General features: G+C 39.9%; 1 protein-coding gene across 27 annotated transcripts in view; it reads right to left on the bottom strand.

Moving 5' to 3' along the window:
• The window catches only part of msi2b (musashi RNA-binding protein 2b), a 283,664-nt gene that overhangs the window by 102,009 nt on the left and 154,308 nt on the right, over positions 1-27,347 (bottom strand). For all 27 annotated transcript variants that reach the window (XM_079823481.1, XM_079823487.1, XM_079823492.1 and 24 more), the window contains one exon: positions 23,114-23,162. In XM_079823481.1, the coding sequence (XP_079679607.1) occupies positions 23,114-23,162 (49 nt within the window). The remainder of the gene's footprint in view (positions 1-23,113; positions 23,163-27,347) is intronic.

Below are 27,347 nucleotides of genomic sequence, written 5' to 3'. Positions count from 1 at the left end.
GCTTAGGGTCACAATGGATTGCTTTAAGGGCACTTAGCAGCAAAAAGAAAAAAAGAAAGACATCTGAAAAGTTTATTTTGCTTTATTATAGTATATAGTGTTCATGAGTATATGACTATAGTCACTATATAGATTTATAGTCACAAAAAATGTCTTATCCAATCAGAATTCAGTCTATTCGTTGTTAATTTACTCCCAAAAGCAAAACTACTAAGTTAAGTTAGGGGTAACAAAATTAAAAGGGTCCAAAAGTGGATTCAATAAACATTTTGGCATATTTCCATAGGATCTCAACATGAACAGAAGTGAGGTATGGAATAAATAATGCATAAAATGACTAAATAATGTATAGTGTTTACTACACAAAGGGGAGCAACAGCAAACAGTTTGTTGGTTGGATCAATTTGTTCCCTTTCATTTGTGTAATTGTAATTAAAACAGAGTGTCTGAGCGGCGGGTATGCGGCAGCATAGACTGGCAACACGGGCCCTTCCATCTTCCTTCTCTTATCAATTAGTGGAACAATAATATCGTTCCCTCGTTGCAAGAGCCATTAGCATTTTGATTGAACATCTCAAACACAAAGTGCCGAGGCTGTGGAACGCCAGAGGACTGTCTTGTGCCGCGCTGTTCCCCGGCTTTCTCCGTCGGGACCTGTCACTTTCATCTGACAAAAGCCATGGAGAAAAGGGGTGGAGGGGGGGGGGGTATTGGGGGAAACAGAATGACGAGACACAGAGGGAGAGATGGTGTGGGGTGGAGGGAGACAGGTACAACACAGCTGAGGAGGGAAAGAGAGGGTTGGGAGGTTAAAGTGGAAATGTCTGTGTGAGAGAAAGATTTCAGTGGGTTTTTTTTTTTGGTCTCTCGATTACGAGAGATTGCAGTGGTGCACTAGGACCTCACAACATTCTCTTTAAACATAGATTTCCTCCAGAACAAACCCATTGCACACATCTTCAGCCAGCACGTTCTTCTGCAAAGACACTCGGGAATCACAAGAGAAAGCCTCTACTCAACATAGAGCATTCCCAAAAACCACTCACATTTGTTCAATATAATTTTGGATGCGCAGTATTAGTGCTTTATAAAAAAGTATCAACTCTTTCCCCGCCATTGACAGAATTTTCCGGCTTTCCGTGTTTTCACTGTTATATGGTAGGGGGCACTCTGACACATCTTCTGAAAGAGTACTGAATCTCCTGATCAAAAACACATGCGAAGAACATGCAGAAACAAGTGATATCATATGTAATCATATGCATATGTAAAATAACGCGATCATTAACATTGAACAACATCAAAACTGCCTAATGTTACTGAAATGTCGACCCAGGACGAGATATAGGACAAAGCAAGAATTGAGGGTGTTGATGACTCAATCTACTCCATCTATGTTTTGATCATCGTTCTGAATCCAATGTGAATGTAGTCTTTTTTTATTTTATTTTTTCTCAGCTTTTTGTTCAAAATGTTGCTTTTTTATGAAACTTACCCACACACAGTGAGGAAAATAAGTATTTGAACACCCTGCTATTTTGCAAGTTCTCCCACTTAGAAATCATGGAGGGGTCTGAAATTGTCATCGTAGGTGCATGTCCACTGTGAGAGACATAATCAAAAAAAAAATCAAGAAATCACAATGTAGGATTTTTTTTACTATTTATTTGTATGATACAGCTGCAAATAAGTATTTGAACACCTGTCTATCAGCTAGAATTCTGACCCTCAAAGACCTGTTAGTCTGCCTTTAAAATGTCCACCTCCACTCCATTTATTATCCTAAATTAGATGCACCTGTTTGAGGTCGTTAGCTGCATAAAGACACCTGTCCACCCCATACAATCAGTAAGAATCCAACTACTAACATGACCAAGACCAAAGAGCTGTCCAAAGACACTAGAGACAAAATTGTACACCTCCACAAGGCTGGAAAGGGCTGCGGGGTCTCAATGATCCTAAGAAAGGAGATAAATCAGCCCAGAACTACACGGGAGGAGCTGGTCAATGACCTGAAAAGAGCTGGGACCATCGTTTCCAAGGTTACTGTTGGTAATACACTAAGACGTCATGGTTTGAAATCATGCATGGCACGGAAGGTTCCCCTGCTTAAACCAGCACATGTCCAGGCCCGTCTTAAGTTTGCCAATGACAATTTGGATGATCCAGAGGAGTCATGAGAGAAAGTCATGTGGTCAGATGAGACCAAAATATAACTTTTTGGTCATAATTCCACTAAACGTGTTTGGAGGAAGAAGAATAATGAGTACCATCCCAAGAACACCATCCCTACTGTGAAGCATGGGGGTTGTAGCATCATGCTTTGGGGGTGTTTTTCTGCACATGGGACAGGGCGACTGCACTGTATTAAGGTGAGGATGACCGGGGCCATGTATTGCGAGATTTTGGGGAACAACCTCCTTCCCTCAGTTAGAGCATTGAAGATGGGTCATGCAAATATATATTTGCATTAAGATAGAATAAAACCTTTTTGGTGTTGTTGTTTTTTTTTTGTTTAAAAGCAAAGGGTCTGTTCTTTCTTTTGATATATTGCATATTCAGATATTCATACAACAAAATATTCTGTACATTCTTTGTGAAAATGATCAAAAACGCTACGTCCTAAACATTTAAATTGTCCTAAACATTAAAAAAAAAAACATTAGATTGGAGCTTTATCATCAAAACCATACATAAAACTGTCCATCATTTATAAATCAACAGCCATAACATATAAATAATTATCTGCCATCTCTAAAAGTTCTCGATTCTCAACCTTATGCATCGCTAGAAAACCTTTTACAATCTCTTTCTAACACCAAATGTATCTGTGTATATTTACAGAGTTATTTAGGATTCAAGACAAATTGGCTCTTTAGACATGAATTGACGTGAACAACATCACCATGTCAGGCACACTAAGCATCTGTTCATCAGTGTGGTTTCACACCATTCTTTTTTTTGAGAGGTTTACATAAATGATTTAGGACAGAACATTAATGTTTTCTGTACACAAACCTCAGATAATCTCACAGAATTCCACCACTGAAAGGAAAGCGTATGCAGTCTGCAGTCACGTTCTGTCATACTTGATTTGAATGAACGCCTAAAGGCCAATTTATACTTCTGCGTCGAGTGTACGCCGTAGTGTACGCCGTAGGCTACGCGCGTAGCCGACGCCGTCGTGAGCATTTATACTTCTGCGCTGTTGTCTGCGTCAATGTGCAATTACACATGCAGACGCTAGTAGGCAGTGTCCTCGGGCATGTTGGTGTAATCAAGAGAACAGCCGAAGAAGAAGCAGCTTGTTGTGTAGAATCTGTACATTCATGTCGGAGTATCAGCAGCAGTGAGAGAGCGGCTTTTCTTGCAGCTTGAGTTGTTGTATCTAATACAAATTAAGCATCTCTAGTTGATTAGTAAAGTTAAATAAGGTGATCTGGCGCTGGAATGCGTTAGTGAAATCATGCAGAGCTCGTGGCCGCTGTTTTCAGTATCGGTGGCTCGAGCAATCGATTGCTGTTGCGGAGACTTCATTCACGAAATATACCCTAATGTGTCCCTGTTCTTGATATACAATTACTGATTAACATCTTTGGTTTTAATGAGAAAATAAATAAACTATACTCAGTGGATCTATGTATTTATTTACTACCATAAAAAATCGCTGGACTGCAAAATATTGTGTTATAGCAGACATAAGGAACTATCATCCAATTTCTGGACACACACACACACTCCTATCGCAGATTTTTTATTTATTTATTGACCTGAGGGAAGGGTTCTGGCAGACCAATCACAGCGCTTGCGGTCCGCGTAGAATTGACGCGTTGTTACATTTTTGGAGAGGTGCGCGTCAGGCTCAGGCGTAGGGTACGGCGTATCCAACGCGTCTATGCGTAGGGTACGCCGTACCCTCTGCGTGCACTCGACGCAGAAGTATAAATTGGCCTTAACCATACTTTGCTGTGTAACCCATCCAGCAAACCTTACCACAAATTGTGGAGATTGTTGAGAGGCAGGTGTGCCATTTCATAAATAAACTATTTCAACTTATGGACCACTGATACCTCAGAATGCTTGAGAAACTACACAGCAACACCCTGAGCATCAAGATTTATACCACACTAACATTTTCAGAAGAGATTTACATAATGAAGGAAATAATTTGGGCAGAGAGAGTGCAAATCGAATAAGGTCATGATCTAGGCCGGGTTCAAAGTCGCATGTAACCAACATGAGCACTAAGGCTCAATCTGTCTGGAGCATGTGCAGTAACCTCTAAGCCAAGGCTTCATCCAGTGCCTATACTATTATAAAGAAAATCAGCACATCAATCCATACCAAGCTTTTTACAGAGTTCACAGGCAGAAATCGAGACCTTTTGCTGCACGGTTATGTGCGGTCCATCCGTGAAGGGAGAATGACTACGTAGGTGCTGAGCTTTGTTCCTTTCTTCTTTCTATTGTCAGTGTAAAGTCATCTACTACACACACAGAGAGATAGTGAGGACAAAAAGATCGATGTGGAGAAGTGGTGAGTATGAACTGCCACGGAGGAATCCATACTGCGCAGTCACACTAAGTGTCAATGGATCATATTGGAAGTAAGCATCCAGGGAAGTATACAGAGTCAATACGGCTTTCTTTCTCTTTCCTTCCAAAATACACACACACACACACACACATAACCACAAGCTCATTAGCCACACAAGAAAAATCATGATAGCACACAGTCCGAGGGAAGCTTCCTCTGGTGGATACAATAACCAACCCTTTATTTCCACAGGGAAATTGAGGGCCATGCCAAGTGAGAGATGGGATTAAAAAGAAAGCATAAAAGGCAAATGAAAGAGGATGATATTTGAACAGCCATGTGAGGACACCTGTGGCGCCATTAGCGGGTGGAGTTAGCCGAGGGGGGTTGGGCTTAATAATGCATGAACCAATCAGGTTGTCGTGAAGTCATTATTTGCATGCCGGTTGTGGTGGAAGGTCACGTGCCCTTAAAAGCAGCTGGTTATTACCACTGTTTTATTATTTATCAAAACCATTTTCACATCCAAGAGACCAGCCCGCCTCTGCAGCTGCTCCCCGACCCCCCCTGCGCCGCCAGCCAGAGACCCCCCGCCAATCACGCTGCCTGCCAATCAGCTAAGGCAATCACAAACACGCCAGCCAATCACCAGGGGAATGGGCTGTTTTTTGCTCTGCAAATGCCCGGAACGAAAGGTCAGAGGTGTCAATCAGGGGGATATTCTGGGGAGATTGAGAAGTTTATTGCAGGTTAGTAAAAGTATAAGTACTTAGAGTGAAAGGCTCATGGGGGATAACATGATGTGGCTACTACAAAAATATTCCCCACTTTCTGTCATTTTCACAAACACTGTTGCTTCACTTGTTTGCGCTAATGAAAACAATTTAGCCCTTAGTCGAGAACACCCACATCTCTCACAAAATCCTAATTTCTCTGATGACTTCTCAACATGGAGGCGCGGATAGCTACCATTTTCAGTGGCGCTATTTTTCGACGTAGGGCGCATCGCAGATCCTGGTTCTGAACATATCTGAGTTGTGTTCCTCGGTTAATGATAATTAATGATAATTGCACCTTATACTTAATAGTCCCCGCATGTGAAAAACGCTCTGAGGCATTACAGGGCCTAGTGGAAGGAGAAAAAGCCACATAAAATAAAAGCCCTTTTCCATGTCTAATATTTGTCCTTTTTCTGCTCTATATGGAGATATTGAAGCTCTATCGACAGTATCTGTGGCATAATGTTGATTCTCTCTTTTTTAAATAAAACAAATAGTTAGGAACTTACAATGGAAGTATATGGTGTAACGCAATACACATTAAAATACACAAGTTTCATGACCAATGTTAAGCCGTTAACTTTTGCATAATACAAGAAAGGGAGGGATCACAACACACAAAAGTATGAATTTAGAAATGACATGGGCAAAAACAGCCCACTTCATTTGTAAGTGTATTACTATAATAACCAAGGTTTTTTTCTAAGGGATCGATGACTTGACACATACGCAATACCTTTTTAACCTTTAATTTGGCATTTCTAAGCGATCTGACTATGATAATTCAAACGATAAAATGAGCAAACAAAAGTCCATACACTTACATTGAAGGAAGAGCCAGAATTATGCCGCATGTGCAATTGAAAGCTGAAATATTCGAGAAGAACAAAAGCTTTATATCTCCACAACCAAGACTTAAAAGGTGTTTGGTTTACAGGCTACAATCTACACGCGTCTAATTTCCAATCAAACTAAGGGCGGCACTTCACAGCAATTGTAATAATTTCTTACAACGGGTCATTCAAATGATTAATTAAATGATTCCTTTCCTGCATGTTGTTTTGAAAATTGCTATTTTCACTTCTAAGCTAATAAATTGCTTAAACACAGAGTTCTGCACAATGTAAGGCAAGTTATATCGCACACAGTTGAGAAAGAACCATTTCAGCAGGTTAACAATGCAGCAACTATTACCCCACTAATGCCACCTGTTGATTTACGAGGGCTTTCAGTGAAAGGGAAGAAAGCAAGAAACCATTTTTATGATAAGAAAAACCAACATACATGAAATAAAACATAACAATCTGTCTTGCACAGGCGGGCCCTGCATAATATTGCTGACATTATCCGAGTGAGGCATATAAAACAATAGCACACACTCACTAAAACACTTTCCAGTGTCGGAGATGGCGTGTTTCCTGTTTCTCCTTTCCGAGCACGCTTGCCAATCCCCTGCAGTGCTTAACCTCTGGAAAAGAATGTGTTCAGGACTCTATGAATGCTGATATGGTGCGCTGTGTGTTCGCCGTATGCTGGACTCGCACTGGGGTGGCTGTTTCTGAGAGCTGTGTTTGAAGAGGTCATAAATTGAGGAGCCAGCAGCATTAAAAGGTCAGCGGTTGCGTAATTCCATACACAATGACATATAACTCGGAGCCAGCCGCTCTCGTGTCCAACGTGGAATCTAATCCCAGAGACTCGCGGCAGGCAGTTTGCCACTGGCGTATTTTCTTTTTATAAAAAACAAAACAAAACACTAAATTGCTGTTAGGGATGTGAAAAACTAGATGTCAGAACGATTAGTCACCTAGTTGGTCTTAAAAGGCATAGCTCATGCAAAAATGAATCATTTACTCACCCTCATGTTGTTCCAACCTCTATGACTGAAAAATATATATATTTTTGTATGTTTTTTAAATTGTACAATGAAAGTACAATGTACATTCAAAGGCAGCCCAGTGTTTTTTTGGAAAGCAATGCCATTTTGAAATGACAAAACCTGATTTTGAGGTCATGTCTGATCATCTTATGGGTTGCTCACATAGAATGCGTTAGCTTGAACGATAGGACACAGCATTGGTTTCCAGGCGGAACTTTAAAGAACGCAAGTGCTGTAGAATACAACCACAGATGACGACTTCGAAACTGCTGAAGTGTTTCCAGATAAATGTACCATATGCATCAGACGTTCAGCCAACAGTCCGTGGGTGTGACGTCTGAGGCTAGGTCTCGTGTAACATGTAAGAACCGAGATCTGCAAAAACAGACCAAAGATGACTGTCTGAATGTAAAGACTAACATAATGCAAAAACTAGTGCAGGCTGAATCCAAAAAAGTGCCAGAACTGCCGTCAACAAATAGCATTTTACAAGTCCTTACTTAAGAATTGAGGGCCTCAGATTTTGCATAATAACGGGAACATTGCTCACAGCAGGCAAATTGAAGTCCAGGGGTAAATAAAGGCTGACAGTCTTTAAAGCTACTGTTGAATGCGGTGAATCTGCAAGCGGTGCTTTGATGGCTGTGACAGAGGTGATTTAAAGGGGATGAATTTGAGAGTTTCCACTAAAATCTTATTAGACAAGTTGTAGCTTTTACCTCTAAAATATACAGAGATAAATCTAAAAAGAAAAAATGAAAGTAAATGATAAATATGAAAAAAACTGTCTCCAAGGCTAATTTTATGGCTTTTTGTATGCTAAATAGAATTATGTATTTAAATCTTTTCGTGCTTTTTTAATAAGTTGACAATTACTAATCAATCGATCAGTTGCTGAATGTCTAGCCATTCATCCTGACTATTCTCTAATCTGTATCTGGTTTTAAATGATCCAATATACCTCTGCACATCTTAGATCAAATGTAAGTGATAAGAGAGAAAATGGAAATATATTTTTTGTGTTTCTCATTTTATTGATGACTGTAAATTCCTCTGGAGAAAGCTAGCTTCTCAATGAGTTATGTTCTTCCTTATATAAGAGCCTGAAATAATCCTGACTGATTTTCAGCTCTCAAATTGATATGATGTTAGGCACAGCATAATAATACCCATGTATAACTTGAAGAATGGCCTTCCGAAGGGACTTTAGGAGATGGCGTCTGGCTCATAATGGGCTGCTGAAGGTTAAAGTAACTCTCGTTTATAAAAGTCGCTCGTTCTTTCTTTCTTTTTAATCTCTTTATGTCTTTAACAAGGCTCCTTGAATTCGGCGCCATAAATGTTGCCACATCGGTCCACTCTGTCAGCGGTGTGCCTGCTTATGCAGTCATTCTCTCGGCTTCCAGGGAGTCCGACACTGGGCTGCTAAAGGTCAACGCATGAACTTCAGCCACTTCAAAGGGCCTTTCTTCAACCCCTTTGAACCCCCCAGCACACCTGCAGCAAACCCTGTGCCAGTCACAATACCACGGAGGCTTATGAACCTTCCAGCATTTCCAGAAGAGAAAGTCTATTGGATGACAAATGGCCTGAATTCGTTTGTGAGTTCTGACTGACAATGGTGTGAATGGAACCAGATCAGGCTGGTCAAGAAGTTCCCATGCCATATATTAAAACCACTTCGCTGCACTGCTAACATGCAATGTTGGATGTTTCTTCAACTACGAACACTTTTGGCCCTGTAGAAAAAACTTTCAAAACACTTTTCATGAATGTTTCAATGACACTCTCATATTATGTATTTTGTTGCAAACATTCTGTAGTGAAAATGACAGCGATGGAAATGTAATAATGTGTGTAATAAAATGGCAGACACTCTCTAGGCTAATTTCATAGCTAGCTATTTATGTATCCTAAATATGCATAGTTAAAGGGATAGTTCACCCAAAAATGAAAATTCTGTCATCATTTACTCTCCCTCAAGTTGTTCCAAACCTGTATGAGTTTATTTGTTCTGCTGAACACAAAAGAAGATATTTTGAAGAATGCTTGTAACCAAGCAGATAGAGCAACCATTGACTACCATAGTAGGGAAAAAAAATACTGTGGTAGTCAATGGTTGCTCTATCTGCTTTGTTACAAACATACAAGTTTGGAACAACTTGAGGGTGAGTAAATTATGACAGAATTTTCATTTTTGGGTGAACTATCCCTTTAAATAAGGTTTACTACACTTTTTGCATAATATGACAATTACTTGACTGGAAAATAATAATACTCAGCAAAATAATTATCCACTTTTATTATCAATTTAATGTTGTGGTTGTCTTGGTTAATAAAATCGTATTGTTTGTTGTAATGTAAATGATGCTCTTGTTTTGAAAAATATGATAAATAAAAAATAAATTAAAATTGTTTGTATTTTTATAACGTTTCATAATTTTGGAGTTTGGCCGTGGGACATAAATAAAAAGCTTGCAAAAATAAAATGAAGGCATAGTAAAAGGTTTTAATGTGATCTTCAAATAAAACATTTATTTATTAAAAATGTCTCTTCTAGTTTTAAAAAAAAGGGACATTAAAAAGGGACCTGGACATTAAAGTACCTGCAGCTGAAGAAACACCCTATTACATCTTCCTAATGCATCTCTGAAGCTTCAGGCCTCTGTCATTCCCTCGAAAACCCAACATATAATTTCCTCCTCACAGTGATTAGAGCAGCTCCAATTAAACGTGGTGCTGAGAAAATGTGTATGATTAACTATGATATTTCGATGACATTCTGCGCTAAACACTAATATCGTGCAAAGATATCTACAAGGAGAAAGGATATTAATCGCTAATGGAAGAGAATGTTGCGGCCCCTTTTTGAAATCACGCCAGGAAAGGTGAAGGTATATCTAATTAGGTTTACTCAGGGATCTCTGATGGGAAGCTGTGCCGTACGTGAAGCCAGTGGAAATTGCTGCCATTACGTTGCAAAAGGCCAAAGCAAACTCGGCTAACCTTTGTGGGCTTTAAAGGACCTTCTGCGGATCAACAGTACTTACATTGTTTACACACTCAACGCTACATTATTGCCACACTTCCGAAGCACAGTCAGCAGAAAGCAGACGCGATCGGGAGAGATTAAGTACAGCTGATTCACAGGATGTCCCTGATCGTTTTAGAGAACGTCCTTCTATAGTGCCGTCCACAAACAGCAAACACAGTAGTTACATCCAATCAAACCGTATTGATTGGAGCAGAAACCACAGATTCAGAGCGACGATGGGGATAAATCAGTGGTATGAAACTGTGTAATATTTATCAGCCCTCCTCAGTAAGCTTCTAAAAGAGAGAATGAAGAAATTTAGACTGCAGCATAATGTATAGGTGTAAATAAAGCTGGTAAACAAACCGTTCATCTGATAAAAGAACATAGTTTATGGTGTTTACATTGATTCAGCATAACTGATGTAAGATTGTGCATGTAAACACTTTAAACTCTAAAATGATACTAGATGCTTTTAGGTCTGTCAAGATTATACGGAACGTTTGACAACCAGCTTCTCGCCACCTGCTAAAACGTTTCACCAAGACGCGGCGAATCAAGCCCTGACTGTTCTGAGGCAACCAGAGGGATAAATAAATAAATAAAAAACGACCAACTTCCTAGTCATCCGCATCTACAAATCACCATCCAGCTGATCTGAGCCTGCCAGCCCTCTTCAGGCTCAATCAGGGATGCAGCTAATAATCACTCAGCCGTTCAAGTAAACAGAGAAGTAACTGCACTTAAGACTTTGCATCTGAATATTGCAGTTAAGCATTCTCGACTGCTGTTTGCAAATGGACCGTGATTGAGGAGTTCTTCAGGGTTTGAATCATTTTGTCATCCTAAAAAATAGAAAAGTGGACAAATAAAGGAGGACTGTTGTCATGAATGTGCAAATGTTGCAAAGACTTTTTAGCGGTACAGAACAATAATGCATTTTAGACTAAATATACCTATTCCTAATGGAACCTTCTGGATCAGCTTCAGCACAGATACCATAAACGTTCATCGTAAGTGAACATTTGAAGTATAAGCCTATTTATAGTAGGGGTTGGCAATATATTGGTAGGTTTTTGGACTATCACTAAAAAACACGTTATTTTAAACCATTGAAGAGCAATTGACCGTTCGCAAAGACCCGCCCCTTTTAGTTACTGTTGCTATGTTCAACAAGCCGCACTCTCACACCACACATCATGTTCTCACACAGTGAAAAACGCATTGCAGAGTAAAGAGGATACTGACAACGCACTGACAGACAGGACCGAGGAGGTTACTTTTAATATGAAAGTCTCAACTCCAAAATGTGTCATTTTTTAAAGAAATGTAAACAATAAATACCGTTTTGTGGCTCTTTAATGTTTGGTGACAGGTTGCTGTAGCACCTCTTCCTTCAGATCATCTCTTCCTAGTTAATAATCAAATAAACATGAATGAACTTCAGAAGGGATGTTGTTTCAACCACGGAAAAATGTCAGTACACGCCGTTTTTCAGGTTCAAGTCCATCAACGTTAATCTACGAACTGCTTTGTCCGGACAAAAATCCGGATTCAGCGGATGGCGGATTATGATTGGTCAGATCGCCTGTCAATCAAACTCCATGGGAAGGGTGAATTAGCAGCGAAAGAGAACTCATTTTCATATGTGCATGCTCTCTGAGAGACTATTTCTCAGTGCTGTCTGAGACACGTGAAGCCTCAAAGCATGTGAGAACCTTTTTCTTGTGCGAGAAAAAACTGTTTTTTGCTGCCTAAATGGTCTTGAACGGTTAAATACACATACCATTGTGTCAAAGTGACCATGTATTTGAAAGTAAACAGTCATTTATGTCTTAAAGGGGCTATATGCGTTTTTCTGAAATTTAAACTCGCGACTGACACCTGTGGCCAAAAAATAGAACTGCTCTTATTTTCTGCTCGCTCTCGCAGCGGTGGTGACGTCACATCCGCAGACAGCGCGGCAAAAACCTACCCGCCAGAAAATAGGAAAAATAGGATACAGGCTTATAGGTGCACCCACTGTGAGCGGACAAGGTGTCAGTATGCTCATCAGGAGATGTTTGAGTCATAAATGGTAAAATAAAAAGGCTATTGTTACGTTTATTTTGGGGAAAAAGTTGCATATAGCCCCTTTAAGTGAACGTAAACAGTTGAGAGAGAAAACGCATGAATATATTGGATCTGTGCAGTTGGTCTTAAAGTGACAACATCCAAATTTACCTGCTGTCATTATTAATGCTAAATCAAACAACAACAAAGATCATTTATCACTGCTCTTGACTGAATCACCTTTGTAACTAATAAGAATACATGTATATTTTATTTACACAGTAAAGACTATGCATTGTTTTTTTATACATTTGATTACTTTATACATTAACATGTAGCATTTCTAGTGCTTGAAATTTTTAAGATCAATTTCATTTGTGTATGATTTATTGTAGTTTTTCTTTGCTCTTTCTTGTTCACTGTTTACGGTTTCACTGTTTGTTGTCTGAGAGTTTTTTAGGCTAGTATTAGTTTTTTAAATAATATTGAAAATGGTGATAAGAATTATGAAATTTCAAATAGTTATCAAAAATGTTAATAAATACTATATTGTGATCTAAATCGTTATACTGAAATAAAATTACTCATATCGTAAAATAATATATATATGCACTAGTGGTGGGCCGTTATCGGCGTTAACGTGCTGCGTTAACGTGAGACTCTTATCGGGCGATAAAAAAAATATCGCCATTAATCTATTCTCAAAGTTGGGTTGGGAGCTGGGTCCTACGCAAGCTATGATGACTTTCGAGTTGACACGCACCCGCCTCCTCTCATTCAGTCTGGTTTAAACATGGCGAACTGGATTTTTCCTCATGCCAGCGTGTTAGTGTTGGCGTGACGGGTCTGAATTTGAAACGCACACACACATACCGTAATAAAGCCGCCTCTGACAAACAAGTGCAAAAATTTGCTCCTTTTTCCAGCTTATTAATGGTCAAATACACTCAAAAATGTCTCAATGCCCATCTTGGTGAGTTTTAACGTAAACACAGTCGTAACCAGCTCACAGGAACAGTGGGATCCATGCGTGCGTCAGGTCTTAAAGGGACAGAAGTTATTTATTATTCAAATTACAAAAAGACAAACGATCACTTACGAGCACACATATTCTGAATGCCTTCGGCAGAATTCAAATGAGCCATTTTAATCTAGATTACAGTGAGATTAATCTAGATTTTAAAAAAATAATCTATGCCCACCACTAATATACACACATACATGATCTTGACCAAAAAAATTATGCACCTCTTGAAATAAATGTTGTGATGTTATTTCCATCAAGAGGCGAATACATTTTTGGTCAAGATCTTGTATTGACAATGCATGAGTCAAGCACTCTGTAAAGTCTCCTCTAGTACATCCCAAAGACTTTCAATGAATTTAAGTCATGTTTGAAAATGATTCTTCATGCTCTTTCTTCATGATTCTTCCACAATTTGAGCCTGATGAATCTTGACATTGTCATCCTGGAATATGGCCATGATTCGTCTTCCTACATGGATGTTTAAGAAATAAAAAAGCTACACACTCCATCCAGAACTGTTGCCAAACACACAACATGCTGGAAACATAATAATCACTCCAATCATGATCCAATTATAGACTGTTAAGCATTTTCCTATTTAAATCAAAACAGTGACTTTTTTTGGCCGGGCAGTGTATATCCACATGCATACATAAATACATACCCCAAACCCCCCCCACAAACAGAGGTACAATTTAAAATTATTTTAGTCACACATTTTAATTACATAAATCAATTGACATTATAACTGTTCATTCTCCTAATACAATATTTTAATTAACTAGTATATTGTATATACACCTCACAAAACTAATATCATATGCATGCTATCGTTTTCAACTCTCACTCGACTGTTTCAACAACCTCAACTGCTGTCTTTCCGACAGGCAAACAAATCAGCACATTAGTTGGAGCGGGATTTCTGCTTAAGATATGTGTTTTATGCTATTTATTAAAAGTGAGAGATGTTAGCAGATCATTAAGCTATCAAAATCTGCTTCAAAGCTGCGGATGAAAAGTGGCATGAGTTCATCTGACTAAACGCACACTCTTGAGTGTGTTCGGGAATGACATGTTGGGTGTGTTTGGGAACGAGACGTAAAATCAACCAAGCTATATTTCCACCGGGAACACAGATCAAAGGGAAGAGGCAAAAAATGCTGCACTTCACTCTGGGAGTGATTTGACTTAACCTTGATCGTGAAGTTTTTATCATTTCATATTGATCTTGTAAAACCACACTCTGTCTTCTTATCTGCGGAACACACCACTCTTTCAGCAGATTTCATCATATCATTTATTATTATCTGAGGATGAAATATTAACAAAAGCAGAAATTCACTTGGTGGGATGTGAAAGATGTCGAATTGTGTCTTTTTTGGGTACTTACACATGCAAAAACACAGATACGCCAACATAACATTATCTCTGAACGCACGCAAAGCACACAAGACAGAAAACTGGCATGATCACATGTGCAAACTCTCTCTCTTATGTACACAAACAAACAATGATACAACGCACAGTGCTTCGGTCAGCTATGTAGAAAGACAAACATTTGATTTTGGAGGGACACATCTGTTTGCACAGCCTATTAAATGACAATGAGGGGCATCGTTAGCTGGCAACAACAGTAATGAACCTCTCTCGAAATGCCACGCCAGCAATATTCCACGCCAGAAAAAGCCATCAACAACTGAAGAGCTTCCACTTTTATTCATTTTGTCCCTTTAAAACTCTTTTATTCTGTCAGGTCTGGGAATGCCACCCGACATACAAATTCATAACATTTGAACAATTGTTCACATGCTCCTTGTGCTTATAGTACAGCATAGGGATTAGCGCAAGTATTTGAGTACTTGGAAGTGACAGCTACGATCAATCATGAAAACACAATAATTGTGTAATAAAAAAAACATGCAATCTGCTACATAGTTATTAATGGAGACATTTTGGGGCGGTAATAAAAACATGGACACTGCAGACTTTCAATGCTACAAAAACACCATGAAAGTGCACATTATTTGTGTACTACTATTATTAAATATTACATATTGTGTACTATATGTAGATCAGGGCTCTGAACCGGTTCAAGGAACGAAAACGAAAAACGGAAACGAACGAAATTTTAAGAGGAACAAAAACGGAAATGAAATCAAAATCAATTTGAATCGTTCTGAACAGAAACGTTAATTTGAAATGACCATTAACTGGTAAATAACGTTATTTTATCGTTCTCTTTAATATTTTAATTTGGCAGTGACCAATCATGAATTGAGTAGTATGGCATGTGACGTTGACGGATCAAACGTGAGTGAAATGCATCCAGTCATCTATGAATCTATCGTCAGTGTAGAGCGCACATTTTCATGCCTCAAGTACATTTCTTTCCCCGCTGAGGTCTACAATGCAGGTATTGGACATTCTTTTCGATAGTCATTTTTACTATAGTCTTTTTACTTCAAACATTTTTACTATAGTCTTTTAGATTGCCAATACAGGACAGGTCAATGTTTTCTATATAGACGGTTGATGCTTCGTATTAAATGGTATGTTATATTGCATTAAATGATCAAGCTTTATTAGCTGACTGAATTTGATTATGTGATGCAAGGACGTGTTGCGCAGTGTTTTTAAAACTAGCAATGGTTATCCAGTTTATTCTTTATTCATGCAATTTTTAAAACAAGTCGTGTTGAAAAAAAGTTATGTACAAAGAATGTTATCACTCTTCTGAAAATAATTAGGCATTAGAGGCCAATCTCGATTGTCTAACGCTCCATTTAAACAGGTCCGCTGTTTATGCTTTGTAATTAATGCATGTATTTCTGGTTTTAAAAATGTTATGAAATAAATATTCAAGTTTAATTACCATGCGTTATATTATTGAGTGAAAATAAGTCTATTTATACATATTTGTTTAAAGTATAGGCTAAATTAAAATAACGTTATTAACCGGTATTTTTTCATATCAAACCGTTTTCGGAACAGTAATGTTTATTGAGGAACGCAAAAACGGAAACGCTATAATATCGATTCTGCTCGGAGTGAACCAATTGATATTTTTTTTCCGTTTTTAAGCCCTGATGTAGATACAAATATATTATACGCATAAATGTCTAAAATTTGAATCTTCCTAAAGATTTAATCTTCCCCTCCACCAGAGATCTCAAACTGCATTTGTGGATTTTGCGATTAAAAAAATAACCACTGTATAACGACCAAGCCTGCCGCACTTGTGTTAAAAACTGAAGCCAAAGCGTCTCGATTGCCCCCAGGTGGTTGGTCCCGGTATAGCTCATCACCCCGCCCCTCTTTTATTTTTTCCCAAAGATGGCTTCTATATTTTAGGCAGTTTTAATGTGTAAAACTGTGTTTGTTTATTTAAACAAGTTTGATTTTAGTTATTTGATGCTATAAAAATGGGGGGGGGGGGGGGGGGGTGACGTCATGATTGACAGCTTTTCTGAGTGAAGTTGTCTCTGAGGCACTGGGTGGGCTTTTGATATCGTGGCTCTACTTCATGCTCTCTACTGCGCAGACTCTGGTCCCGAGGTGACTACTGCGCAGACTCGGCCCCAAATCTGCGCAAGATGTCAACGCCATATTCAGACCTCCAGAGGCTACACTTTTCTTCAGTGGAAGGTAGTGAAGAGGTGTCGTCCATATTTTTTTACGGTCTATGATCACGACACAAAAAACACTTGATGGAAGACTTCAGAAGACTCTGGGCCTATCCGAAAAAGTACCTACACTTGCAGTCTTGGCCACTTGAGAGTGCGCACACACAACCGGAAGTAAGTGCACAAGACTGTCCCAGGTCTTAAAAAACGCCAAAGCTTAGTGCCATTAACGCACACTAAACCCACACTATATCGAACACTTGGGACAAATACAGTGGTCAAGCGCAAAGGTGGCTAAGTGTGGGTATTTGGACAGGCCCTCTGAACACAGCACGTGTAATATGGATTATGTTTATGATGTTTCTTTGTACTTTTTGAAGCATTTTGGACATCTGTGGTCACAACAAACTTGTATGGAAAAAAGAGGATTTCTCAAAAAATGAAATAAATGAAGCAAGCAAGCTCATTTTGTGTTCCACATAAACAATTACACAGGAACAGCATACAGACTTGGATTTGCAATGCAATCGCAATGGCCCAAGAAGTTAATCTGAGGCATGTGTGCACTGACCATCACCCTCCATCCCACTCATCTGATTTATGTGTCGAGCTCTCCAAGTGGTTGAAATGACCATTATGGACATGCCCAGTATTTAGGGGGGCTTTCTGGATGACAAAGGAAGTGTCTCTACACAGTCAGACTGATGAATGTTCAGCGCTGAGATTATCAGAGCAGAATTGTGCTAAGGTGTGTAAAATCAGGCTCCGGTAGGCTAGCGCAGCACAGACTTTGTTTCTCATTTTGTGAAGTACAGATGTAGCATATTCACTTGAGACTTGTTCAGCGAGAGAAGAAAAAAGCAGCAGAAAGGGAGAGAGCGAGACAGACAGGCAGAAAGAGAAGAGATAAAAGATGAGGAGACTAAAATATGCCCTGATGGAGTGTGAGTGTGTATATGGGGCCAAAAGCCTTTACAGACACAGCAAAAAAAGGACAGGCTTTATTGGCATTTCTACCGCCATAGAGTTCGATTTCCACCACAATCATTCTCACTCTCTCTCTTTGAATGCAAGACCTTGGCTGTTGTCCTCCCATTCTGGCACGGCTAACGCCCTTTTCACGGGAGAAGGAGAGCAGAGAGGGGGATAAATAGAGAGCGTCTTTTAGCTGCCGCGTGTTCGTCACCTCTGCGCTGAAGGACAGTGTTGAATAGTCTTGCAGGGGGGTGTGAAGACAGACAGACTGCAGAGGATTAGAGACTGTCTGTCTCTACTTCTGTCCTCTGACATCCACTAGCATCTCTGTCTCTCTCTCTCTCTCTCTTGTGCGCACAGTTACAGGCATACAGCCGAGATGATGACAGTAATACATCAGAGTGTGAGATTGTCTTGTGCTGCAGTGGAGGGAACAGGAAGTAATGTGATTGTCTTTTTATTTTGTGCTTAACACATTGGTCCTTTTCTCTAACTCCATCTTTCCATGTTGCAACTGTTTTTAGGCGTGTTTAAAGGGGGTAGTTTTCCATTTATTGATCGAGAGTCGAAGTAGAGCGAGAACAGGGAATGATGGGGGGAAAGGGGGTGAAATTGAGACACAACACTGCCGAAACTCGAACTCTAGTGTCCCACATGAGCTCGTGATATAACAATATATCTTCCAGGCTCACCAATTAATTAATTAATTAATTAATTAATTAATAATAATAATAATGAATGGTTCTTCACAAAACAGACAAGTAGATAAATGAATACATAAACGTTTTTAAATAAATACATAAATAGAATAAACTTCTAATATGCTGATTTATTATCAATGTCTGAAACATTGGTGCTGCTTAATATTTAATTCAATCTTTTTTTAGGATTCTATGATGAGAAGAAGAAGAAAAAAAGAAAAAAAAAAGAGCAGCATTTATTTAAAATGGAAATCTTTTTTAACACTATACACTACCGTTCAAAGTTTGGGGTCAGTAATTTATTTATTTTTTCTTTCTATTTTTGTTTCAGCAAGGATGTGTTAAATTGATTGAGAAAGTATCACAGGGTATAAAAAATATTAAGCAGCACAACTTTTTCCAACATTAATAAGAACTCAGTATATTAGAATGATTTCTAAAAGATCATGTGACACTGAAGACTGGATTAATGGCTGATTATTTTAAAGTTGTATTTTGGTGGTGGTGGTGGTGGTGGTGGGGGGGGGGGGGGGGGGCATTATGGTTTGGGATAGGAATCTACAGGGATAGATTAAGCCAAGATTAGGTTTTAGTTCAATTAGGACATTTAAGTAACATTTATAAACATGCCTTAGAAAAAAACATCACTGGGGGGTATTCCAGAAAGCAGGTTGTGTGACATACCTGGGTATGTTTAAGACTAAGTAAGCGGATAACCTCAAATTTTGGTTTCAAAAACGGAGGTTACTTTGAGGGTATCCATAGCAACTCACTCTCAACACACTTCGGAGCGGGTTATGTTCCAGGGTTAGTTTGTTATTCAGATGCATGTTAAATAATTAATTAACTTATATTAATATAACTAAATTTGTTATATAGTTACAGTTATTTAATACAATGTTAACAATATTATATGGCGGGGAATATGAATATAAATGGCAAACTTTGTCTTAGCGTATGTTTCAATGGTGAATCCTCGATTTGTTGCTCTGTTGAGAATGTCTTGTGTGTTAACCTTGAACATACTCTGAGCTGTCTGAACTCCGGGACTCGTTTTTGGAACCAGCATACCTCGAGTAAGCAAAGTTTGGGTTAATCAACCGAGAGTTCAAGGTATATGTGACGATAAGTTAACCTTGCTTTCTGGAATACCCCCCGCCCTCAGGTGTGCATCTTGAGACAAAACAATGGCACTGACATATTTTAACATATATCAGTCCAAGTTGATTTCAGTTAAAACGGCTCAAACACGAATTTCAGTCTGGGACTAGGGTTAAGTCTTGTCTGTGAAACAGGGGCTATATATTATATCCTACATGTCATTAAAGTTGTTAAATTGAAACATAAAAAAAAAAAAAAATTCTGATCTTTATATATTGGTTTCAGCCATTAAAGCCCACTGAATGCAGCTGGAGCATGTGAGCAAATAACCAGGCCACAGCACTGACCATTCACTCCATTTCTATTTGCCCTTTATCTTTTCAAATAGAGGTTTCTTTCAGAAGAAAAAAAAACATTCATTTAAACATTAATCTTCAAAAACTATTTTAAATGTCTCTCTCTGCCTTCCCATTACCGTCCAGTTGACCACTTCATTTCGGTGGAAGCTGCAGCCACATAAAGTAATTGCTGTGAGGCTATTAAAAACGGTGACCCCCACGGCACCTCATTTAGCTGAAGATACCATTGGAAAAAAATTTAACGAGGAGGACACAGATAAACAAAAAGACAATCGCACATATTCCGACCGGCAAGTAAACAAAAGCTAAACACATCTGCAAGTGGCTATTGTTGCTGCGCTATTGTGAGGAATCTCTTTGAAAAGCGTGCAAGATCTTTAATGGAAATGGCTGGTTGTTGACGACATTGTTTGGCATTTGGTGTTTACCAGCGGTGTGTTTAATGGCAGCTAGTCTCATTTCCGACCTCGCTGCTCTTTGCTACATCCGCAAGGGTTTGAGAATAATAGTGTTTCTTTCCCACTAGGGGCCGAAGCTAGCGCTAAACAGACGCTCTCCACCTTCACTCCGACCTGCCTGTTCTCTTGAACACAGTTTGGGCTCTCCAGAGAGCCATGGCTCCTCGAAAACCCTCTGCCGCCCTCGTTCCTATAGATACGGACACTATGCCCTATGGGAGTATTTACAAGAGTATGAAAGAGCACCCAGGCGGGGGCATCGGGGACAGGCATAATAGAGAAACAGAAGAAAGTGTGGATCAAAGTTCAGCAAGTGTATTTGTTAGATGCTCTGATCTCCACGTTAAAAAAAGAAAGAAAACGCGCCTTTTTCGGATTGGAGGCCAACTTGACATTTAGAAATGCTCAGTGATACGGACGATTTGCGATCACCTGTGAACTGTTTTTGACTCGAGGTTGTGAAGTAGTTTTTAAAAAAAAAAGCTTAGCTGCTAATCGTGCAAAAAGGAAGATTGATCACTGTGACTTATAAAGCGGTTCTGATGATGTCACAGACAGTGATCCGCAGTCGAGAGCGTTGCAACGCCCAGGAGGACAGAAAGTCCTTTGGGGGGTGGGGGGTGTGAGTGAGAGAGAGAGAGAGAGAGAGAGAGAAAAACGAAAGGCGATGCACATCCGACGCACACCTTACAAAAACAGACACGCACACACTCACCTTTAAAATATGACCGATATGGATTAAAAGGCAAATCTCGGGTTGAAAGATTAATACCGTCAACTTCATTTCCACAACCTGCCCATCTGTGAGCACTGAAAGCCACTTATGCAGCATAAAAGACACAGCGCTGCTCCTCGGCCTCTTCATTCAGCCCACATAAAGGCCACTCAAGGCTAAGAATCTCTCGTGGCTTTCAGGCCGCTACAGAGGAGGATGCTATACCTGTGAACACTGTAGCATGAAGCTGCTAGCTATTTCTCTGCATGTCTCGCAGTGCGTCTGTGACCTCTTTCTCTTTTCGCCTGCTCTCTCTCTCTCTCTCTCTCTCTCTCTCTCTCTCAGACCGCCAGTTAAAGCTGCGCTCACCTTTATAATGTCCTCATGAGAGGCAACGCTGCTAAAGCCACACAGTAAGACTGGGATAAGAGCTGGATAAAGCAGACACAACACTCTGACCAAAGACCATCTCTCCTCAGCTCATTTCTCCTTTTCTTTCTCTCCATTTCTCTTTTTTCCTCCCCTTATTTCTTCTTCAGGCTCCCTAATTCTCTTCTATCCTCCCTTAATTTCTCATTCCTTCCCCCCATTTCCCTTCTCTCTTCTCCTTGTTTCTCATTCATGCTTCCCACTTCTCTTCTCTCCTCCCCTTATTTCTCCATCATGCTTCCCATTTCTCTTCTCTTCACCCCTCATTTCTCATTCCCTCTCCCAATTTCTCCCCTCTCCTCTCGATTTCTCCTTCACGCTTCCCATTTCACTCATGTCTTTCTCTTATTTCTTCTTCTAACCTCATTTCTCATTCCCTCTCCCCATTTCTCTTCTCTCCTCCCCTTATTTCTCTTCTCTCCACCTCTTATTTCTCATTCTCTCTTTATTTCTCATTCCCCCTCCCAATTTCTCCTTTATGCTTCCCATTTCACTTCTGTCCGCCTCTCGTTTATCATTCTCTCCCCCTATTATTCTTCTCTCATCCCCTTATTTATCTTCTTTTCGCCTCATTTCTCATTCCCTCTCAACATTTCTCTCATCTCCTCCCCAATTTCTCCTTCAAGCTCCTAATTTCTCTTCTTCTTCCCTAATCGTTTCTCACACCTTCTTCTCATCTTCTTCCTCATTTCTACTTTTGTCTTTCTTTATTCTTGTCTCATTTCTTCTCCCCATCCTCATTTCCCTTTTATCTTCTGTCATAATTTTTTTCTTTTCGTCTAATCTTCTCTTCTCTTTTCCTCTCCTCATTTCCTAATTTTCTTCTTTTAACCTCTTATCTCCGTATTTCTCATTTACTTTACTCCATCAAACACATTATTTGTTCACTTAATGAAATTTTTAGGCAAAGACACACACAAAAAAAAAAATCACCCCAAATCCCTGTAAAATTCCAATAAACTCATTCTTTCTCAGAAAAAAAGTCTCACAAATAAAGTAACAGAAACCTCGCTCAGGTGAGCAATAACCTCAAGTCCAGTATATCATAAGTGTGAAGGTATTGTACATTTCTCACAAGCCTGCAGGCGTGAGCGAACATGACCGAGAAACACTCCACCCTGCGCATCCAATGGTAAATGTCGGACTAATCAAATAGAGTCGATGGATTGGCTACAGTGGAAATCGCTGCTCTTTTATTGGACCATATTAGCCTTGACCTTCAGGGCTCAAATGAAACGTCCTTGAAGATATAATGCTATAATGTAACACGCAGCACAGGGGCTCCTGTACTCATACAGAAAACTCACGCTTCAATGTCTTCAGAGCGCAACTGTGAACTGCACGACTAACGGCACAGTCTAACTGAAGGACATTCATAATAACATTACACACACATGCAAAAGCACAGATACACGCACGTATAAATAAAACAAATGGGCACTTACCTCTATGTCTATTTGTAGTTTTATCAAACATAAGCATAGCATCTTCTACCTGTAAGAGAACAGAGAAGAAAACATGAGTAATGTCAAAAGTGCCAGTGCTTTGTTTGAAATTCCACTCGAATAATAAAAAAGACATATTTATTGATATGAATATTATTTTAATATTGCTTACTTGAATAATTACTTGAAAAAAGCTACATGTCATTTTGACTAAATTTGGATTTACTTTGTTAAAAACCCTTCAACAGAATAAAAAGTTCCTAGAAGTATTACAGTCCAGTAAAATGAATGGTTTAATGGACAGCGGATTCTGACAGGATGAACACATTGGAGAATTTTTTCCTGATAATAAACATATCGTACTACTTTATACTAATATTATTAACTGAAAGAGCAGTTTCAACCAGCCTAAGCTGGTTTGCTAGGTCTCCCGGCTTGGTTAGCTGGTTTTAGAGCGGTTTTAGCCACTTGCCGGGTTGGCAAAGCTAAGAAACAACGAGCAAATGATTTTAGGTTGGTTTAAGCAGTTTTTTCAGCAGGGAAATAAAGGACTTTGCTTTGCTGCCTAAATGCTCATCAAGGATCCTAGGTGGGTCGACAATGTCTGTGGTATTTGAGGTATTCCACAACAGATATTTTTAATATGTTATGTACCTGTACTTAAATAGATAACTACTGGAGCTTAAAAGCATTTACACACGCACACAGATCTGAGAGCTGCTCATGGCCATGTTCTGTGAGGAATGATATCCCTCCACAGACCCAAGGGTACCATCCTGTCTGACCCTGACAGAGGCCTGCTCATCCTTGAGGAAAACCCTGTCTGCAAGGACACACTTCAGAGTGCAGCCAGCCATAGCCCTCAAACACATACACACACACACACACACACACACACACACACACACACACACTGCATCCCACATCAGTACGTCTGAACCTGCTCGTTTCTGCTCCTTTCACATTACAGACAAGCACAAATATTAATAAATGCAAAAAATGTGTATGTCATGCCTGACGTACCCACGCACGCTCCACTATTTCTTGCAGAGGTCCCTGAGATTAGTCCTAAAGTACAGGCGGTTGGAAAAACACCTTCCCTCCACAAAAGGAGCCATCAGTCACTCAGCCCCATAGAGAACAATACAGCTGCGAGCTTTAGAGTTCTTCATCACCCTCAATCACTTCCAATAAAGATCACACTGACTGGTGCTCTCATACAGGCTGAGGGAAATCTGTTATCCTCCGCTATCCCTCACTGCATATTTATGTTCCTCTACAAACTGTGCCTTATGTTCAGAGGAACACGTTTCATAAATGACCACCAGAAGCATGAGGTTATCTGAAAGTAACTTTCTTCTTTATGATTTAGCCTTATCTGCAAATAAAAATGTATAAATTATAATAGACAAATGAATACATTTACAATAACTGCTGATAAAGGTAAAACAAATATATATTTTCCATGCTTTTGGAAATAATTGACATCTTGATATATACATTTGCTCTGAAATTTCTTTTTATATATATATATAAAAAGATATGTTATATATATGTTACTGTCTTCCGTGTATGCCTCCACGACGCATGCGCGAGAATATGACGTAGCGCTGGGGTTCGGGAATCCATGAAATGCACACTTAAGCCCAATTTTGAGAACTACGCCGAGACCTAAAGCACGATCAATGTAGAATTCAACAGCTTAGACACGCGCGTCTTCGTCTGCTTGTAAACAAATCCCTTCTGGTCCGAGCGCCGGATCTGCGTCATATTCTCGCGCATGCGCCATGGAGGCACACATGGAAGACAATAACAAGTTGGATAAAGGTGTTATTTTGATTTTTTTTTGCCCACAAAAATTATTGTCGTCGCATCGTAAAATTATCGTAGAGCCACTGTGGTGAGATGGACTTTGTAACGACGTTTTAAGTGCCTTTTATGGGTCTTGGGAGGATTAATGTACTGAATGCCAATGGAGGCCTATCTGAAGCCTTTCTCAGCCATCAGCTTTCAACTAAAATATCTTCATTTGTGTTCCGAATATGAACAGAGGTCTGACGGGTGTCGAACGACATGAGGGTGAGTAATTAATGACAGAATTTTCATTTTTGGGTGAACTAACCCTTTAATATATGAGGAATTATTTCCCACTCAGTTTTTCATTAAATGAATAATGAAATATTATGAAATAAATAAATACATTAATTAAAAATTAATTAATTAATTATAAATAAAAATTTAAACGTTTTATTTTATTTAATTATTGGTTATGATGAAACATACAATTTATTCATATAAGGTCATTGGCCACTAAATTGTTGGTTTCTTGGTAATACTCATTTTCTACCTTGTAGTATTTTTTATTAATACATCATAGCATCTAACGGAAATGTTGATGTGAATGTCAATGGATTTTTTTGAGAAACTACTAGCATTAAAAGTGAGATTCTAAGAACAGTGTAATATTGTAATGTGGGAATATAAACCATCATGCCTGCCTTTCACAATCACAGCGATGTCTGTTGACTCTAATTAAGCTGTCCTTGCTGATGGACGCTAGTTTATAGGCCTGTAGCCGGAGCATTTAGTTTTGTCCAGAAAGAGGAGAGACCCTTGACTACAGCAGCACTAAGGCATGATGGAAGGAGACAGCCCTCGACTCAGGCTCATATGTAACTGTCTCTCCTCATAACCAGCCTGAAGTCTCTCTCTCTCTCTCTCCGGCAGCTTCTCTCCATCTTTCTCTTACAGTCTTTGTACCATCCAAGACCATCATTGAAATAAAAAAATATTATTTATTATATATAAAAGAAGTTAATGCTGCTTCTGATAGAAAGTTGTCAGAATACACAGTGCATCGCAGTTTGTTGCGTATGAGGCTGCATAGCAGCAGACCAGTCAGGGTGCCCGTGCTGACCCCTGTCCACCGCAGAAAGCGCCAACAGTGGGCACGTGAGCATCAGAACTGGACCACGGAGCAATGGAAGAAGGTGGCCTGGTCTGATGGATCACATTTTCTTTTACATCACGTGGATGGCCAGGTGCGTGTGCGTCACTTACCTGGGGAACACCTGACACCAGGATGCACTATGGGAAGATAGTGACTTACAGGACTTAAAGGATTTGCTGCTAACCTCTTGGTGCCAGATACCACAACACATCTTCAGGGGTCTAGTGGAGTCCATGCCTCGATGGGTCAGGGCTGTTTTGCCAGCAAAAGGGGGGCCAACACAATATTAGAAAGGTGGTCAAAGTTATACCTGATATATATATATATATATATAGGCTTCCATTTTTTCCCTCAATATTTATATTCTCAAAAGCTCTTCAGTTATACTCGATGACCTCATGCACAACTTCACACTTCCAGTCCTGCTTGCTGCCTTCAAACCACCCCGACCCATTCAGCCTTTCAATAAGGGGACGTGTATTCAAGGATAGATTCAGCCTGCCAGCGGCCATCAGATTGTGGGATAAGAAGCTCTTGAGGGCACACAATATACAGACACGGCACAAAGGTGAGCTTGGTCCCACACCGGGTCTGTGCCGAATCGTAGGTCCGCTCTCTTCTCCTGTGAAAGAAAAGCCTGAGGGATAATAGCTGTCTCTTCTGTATGTAAGGGGGCCGGGCGGCCCCAACAGATAACAGCCTTGCTTTTATATTCGCTGAGCGAAATGAGGTAAAAAGGGGCGACTAGATTCATGGAAAAGAACAGAAAGCTCTTCTTAGAGTTCTTCCTATCTAGTAACGCAGCAGGGGAGAGGAAAGGGCATTTCAAGGCCTCTTAGAGGGGTGGCAGAAGGTTCCGGAGAGTCTGCGAGGCTAATGGCGCTTGCATATGCGACAGTGCCGCATTTAAAATGGCCCTGACCTTTACTTGTTAGCTCTTGTGCCTGTGCCCGAGACTCCGAGGGGCCACGGGGGTGGCGGGACCCCAGGCTAGCTGTATGCCGATCGATGCGAAACAAGTGGCCTTACAGCGCTCTGATGTGGTGGGGAATTAATTAGCCGACCGCAGCGACTGGAAGGACGCGGCGGCACATGGTGCAGGATGGCAAATTGTGCAAATTCTCACCAGGCCCAGGGGGAAGGTGCCATTAAAAGCCCCCCTGGTACACCCTAGGTGGTCGAGCTACTTTGCCATTAAACACCATTACTGATAATTGACTGAACAAGTGGCCTTTTTACTGGCCGTCCTCAGCTTGGTCAGTAGCTCATACACGCTGTGCACCC

Source organism: Gobio gobio (genome assembly GCF_949357685.1).
Source record: "Gobio gobio genome assembly, chromosome: 8".
Classification (NCBI taxonomy): Eukaryota; Metazoa; Chordata; class Actinopteri; order Cypriniformes; family Gobionidae; genus Gobio; species Gobio gobio.
Note: the sequence above shows the minus strand (reverse complement) of the source record. Positions and strands in the feature narration are given on the sequence as shown.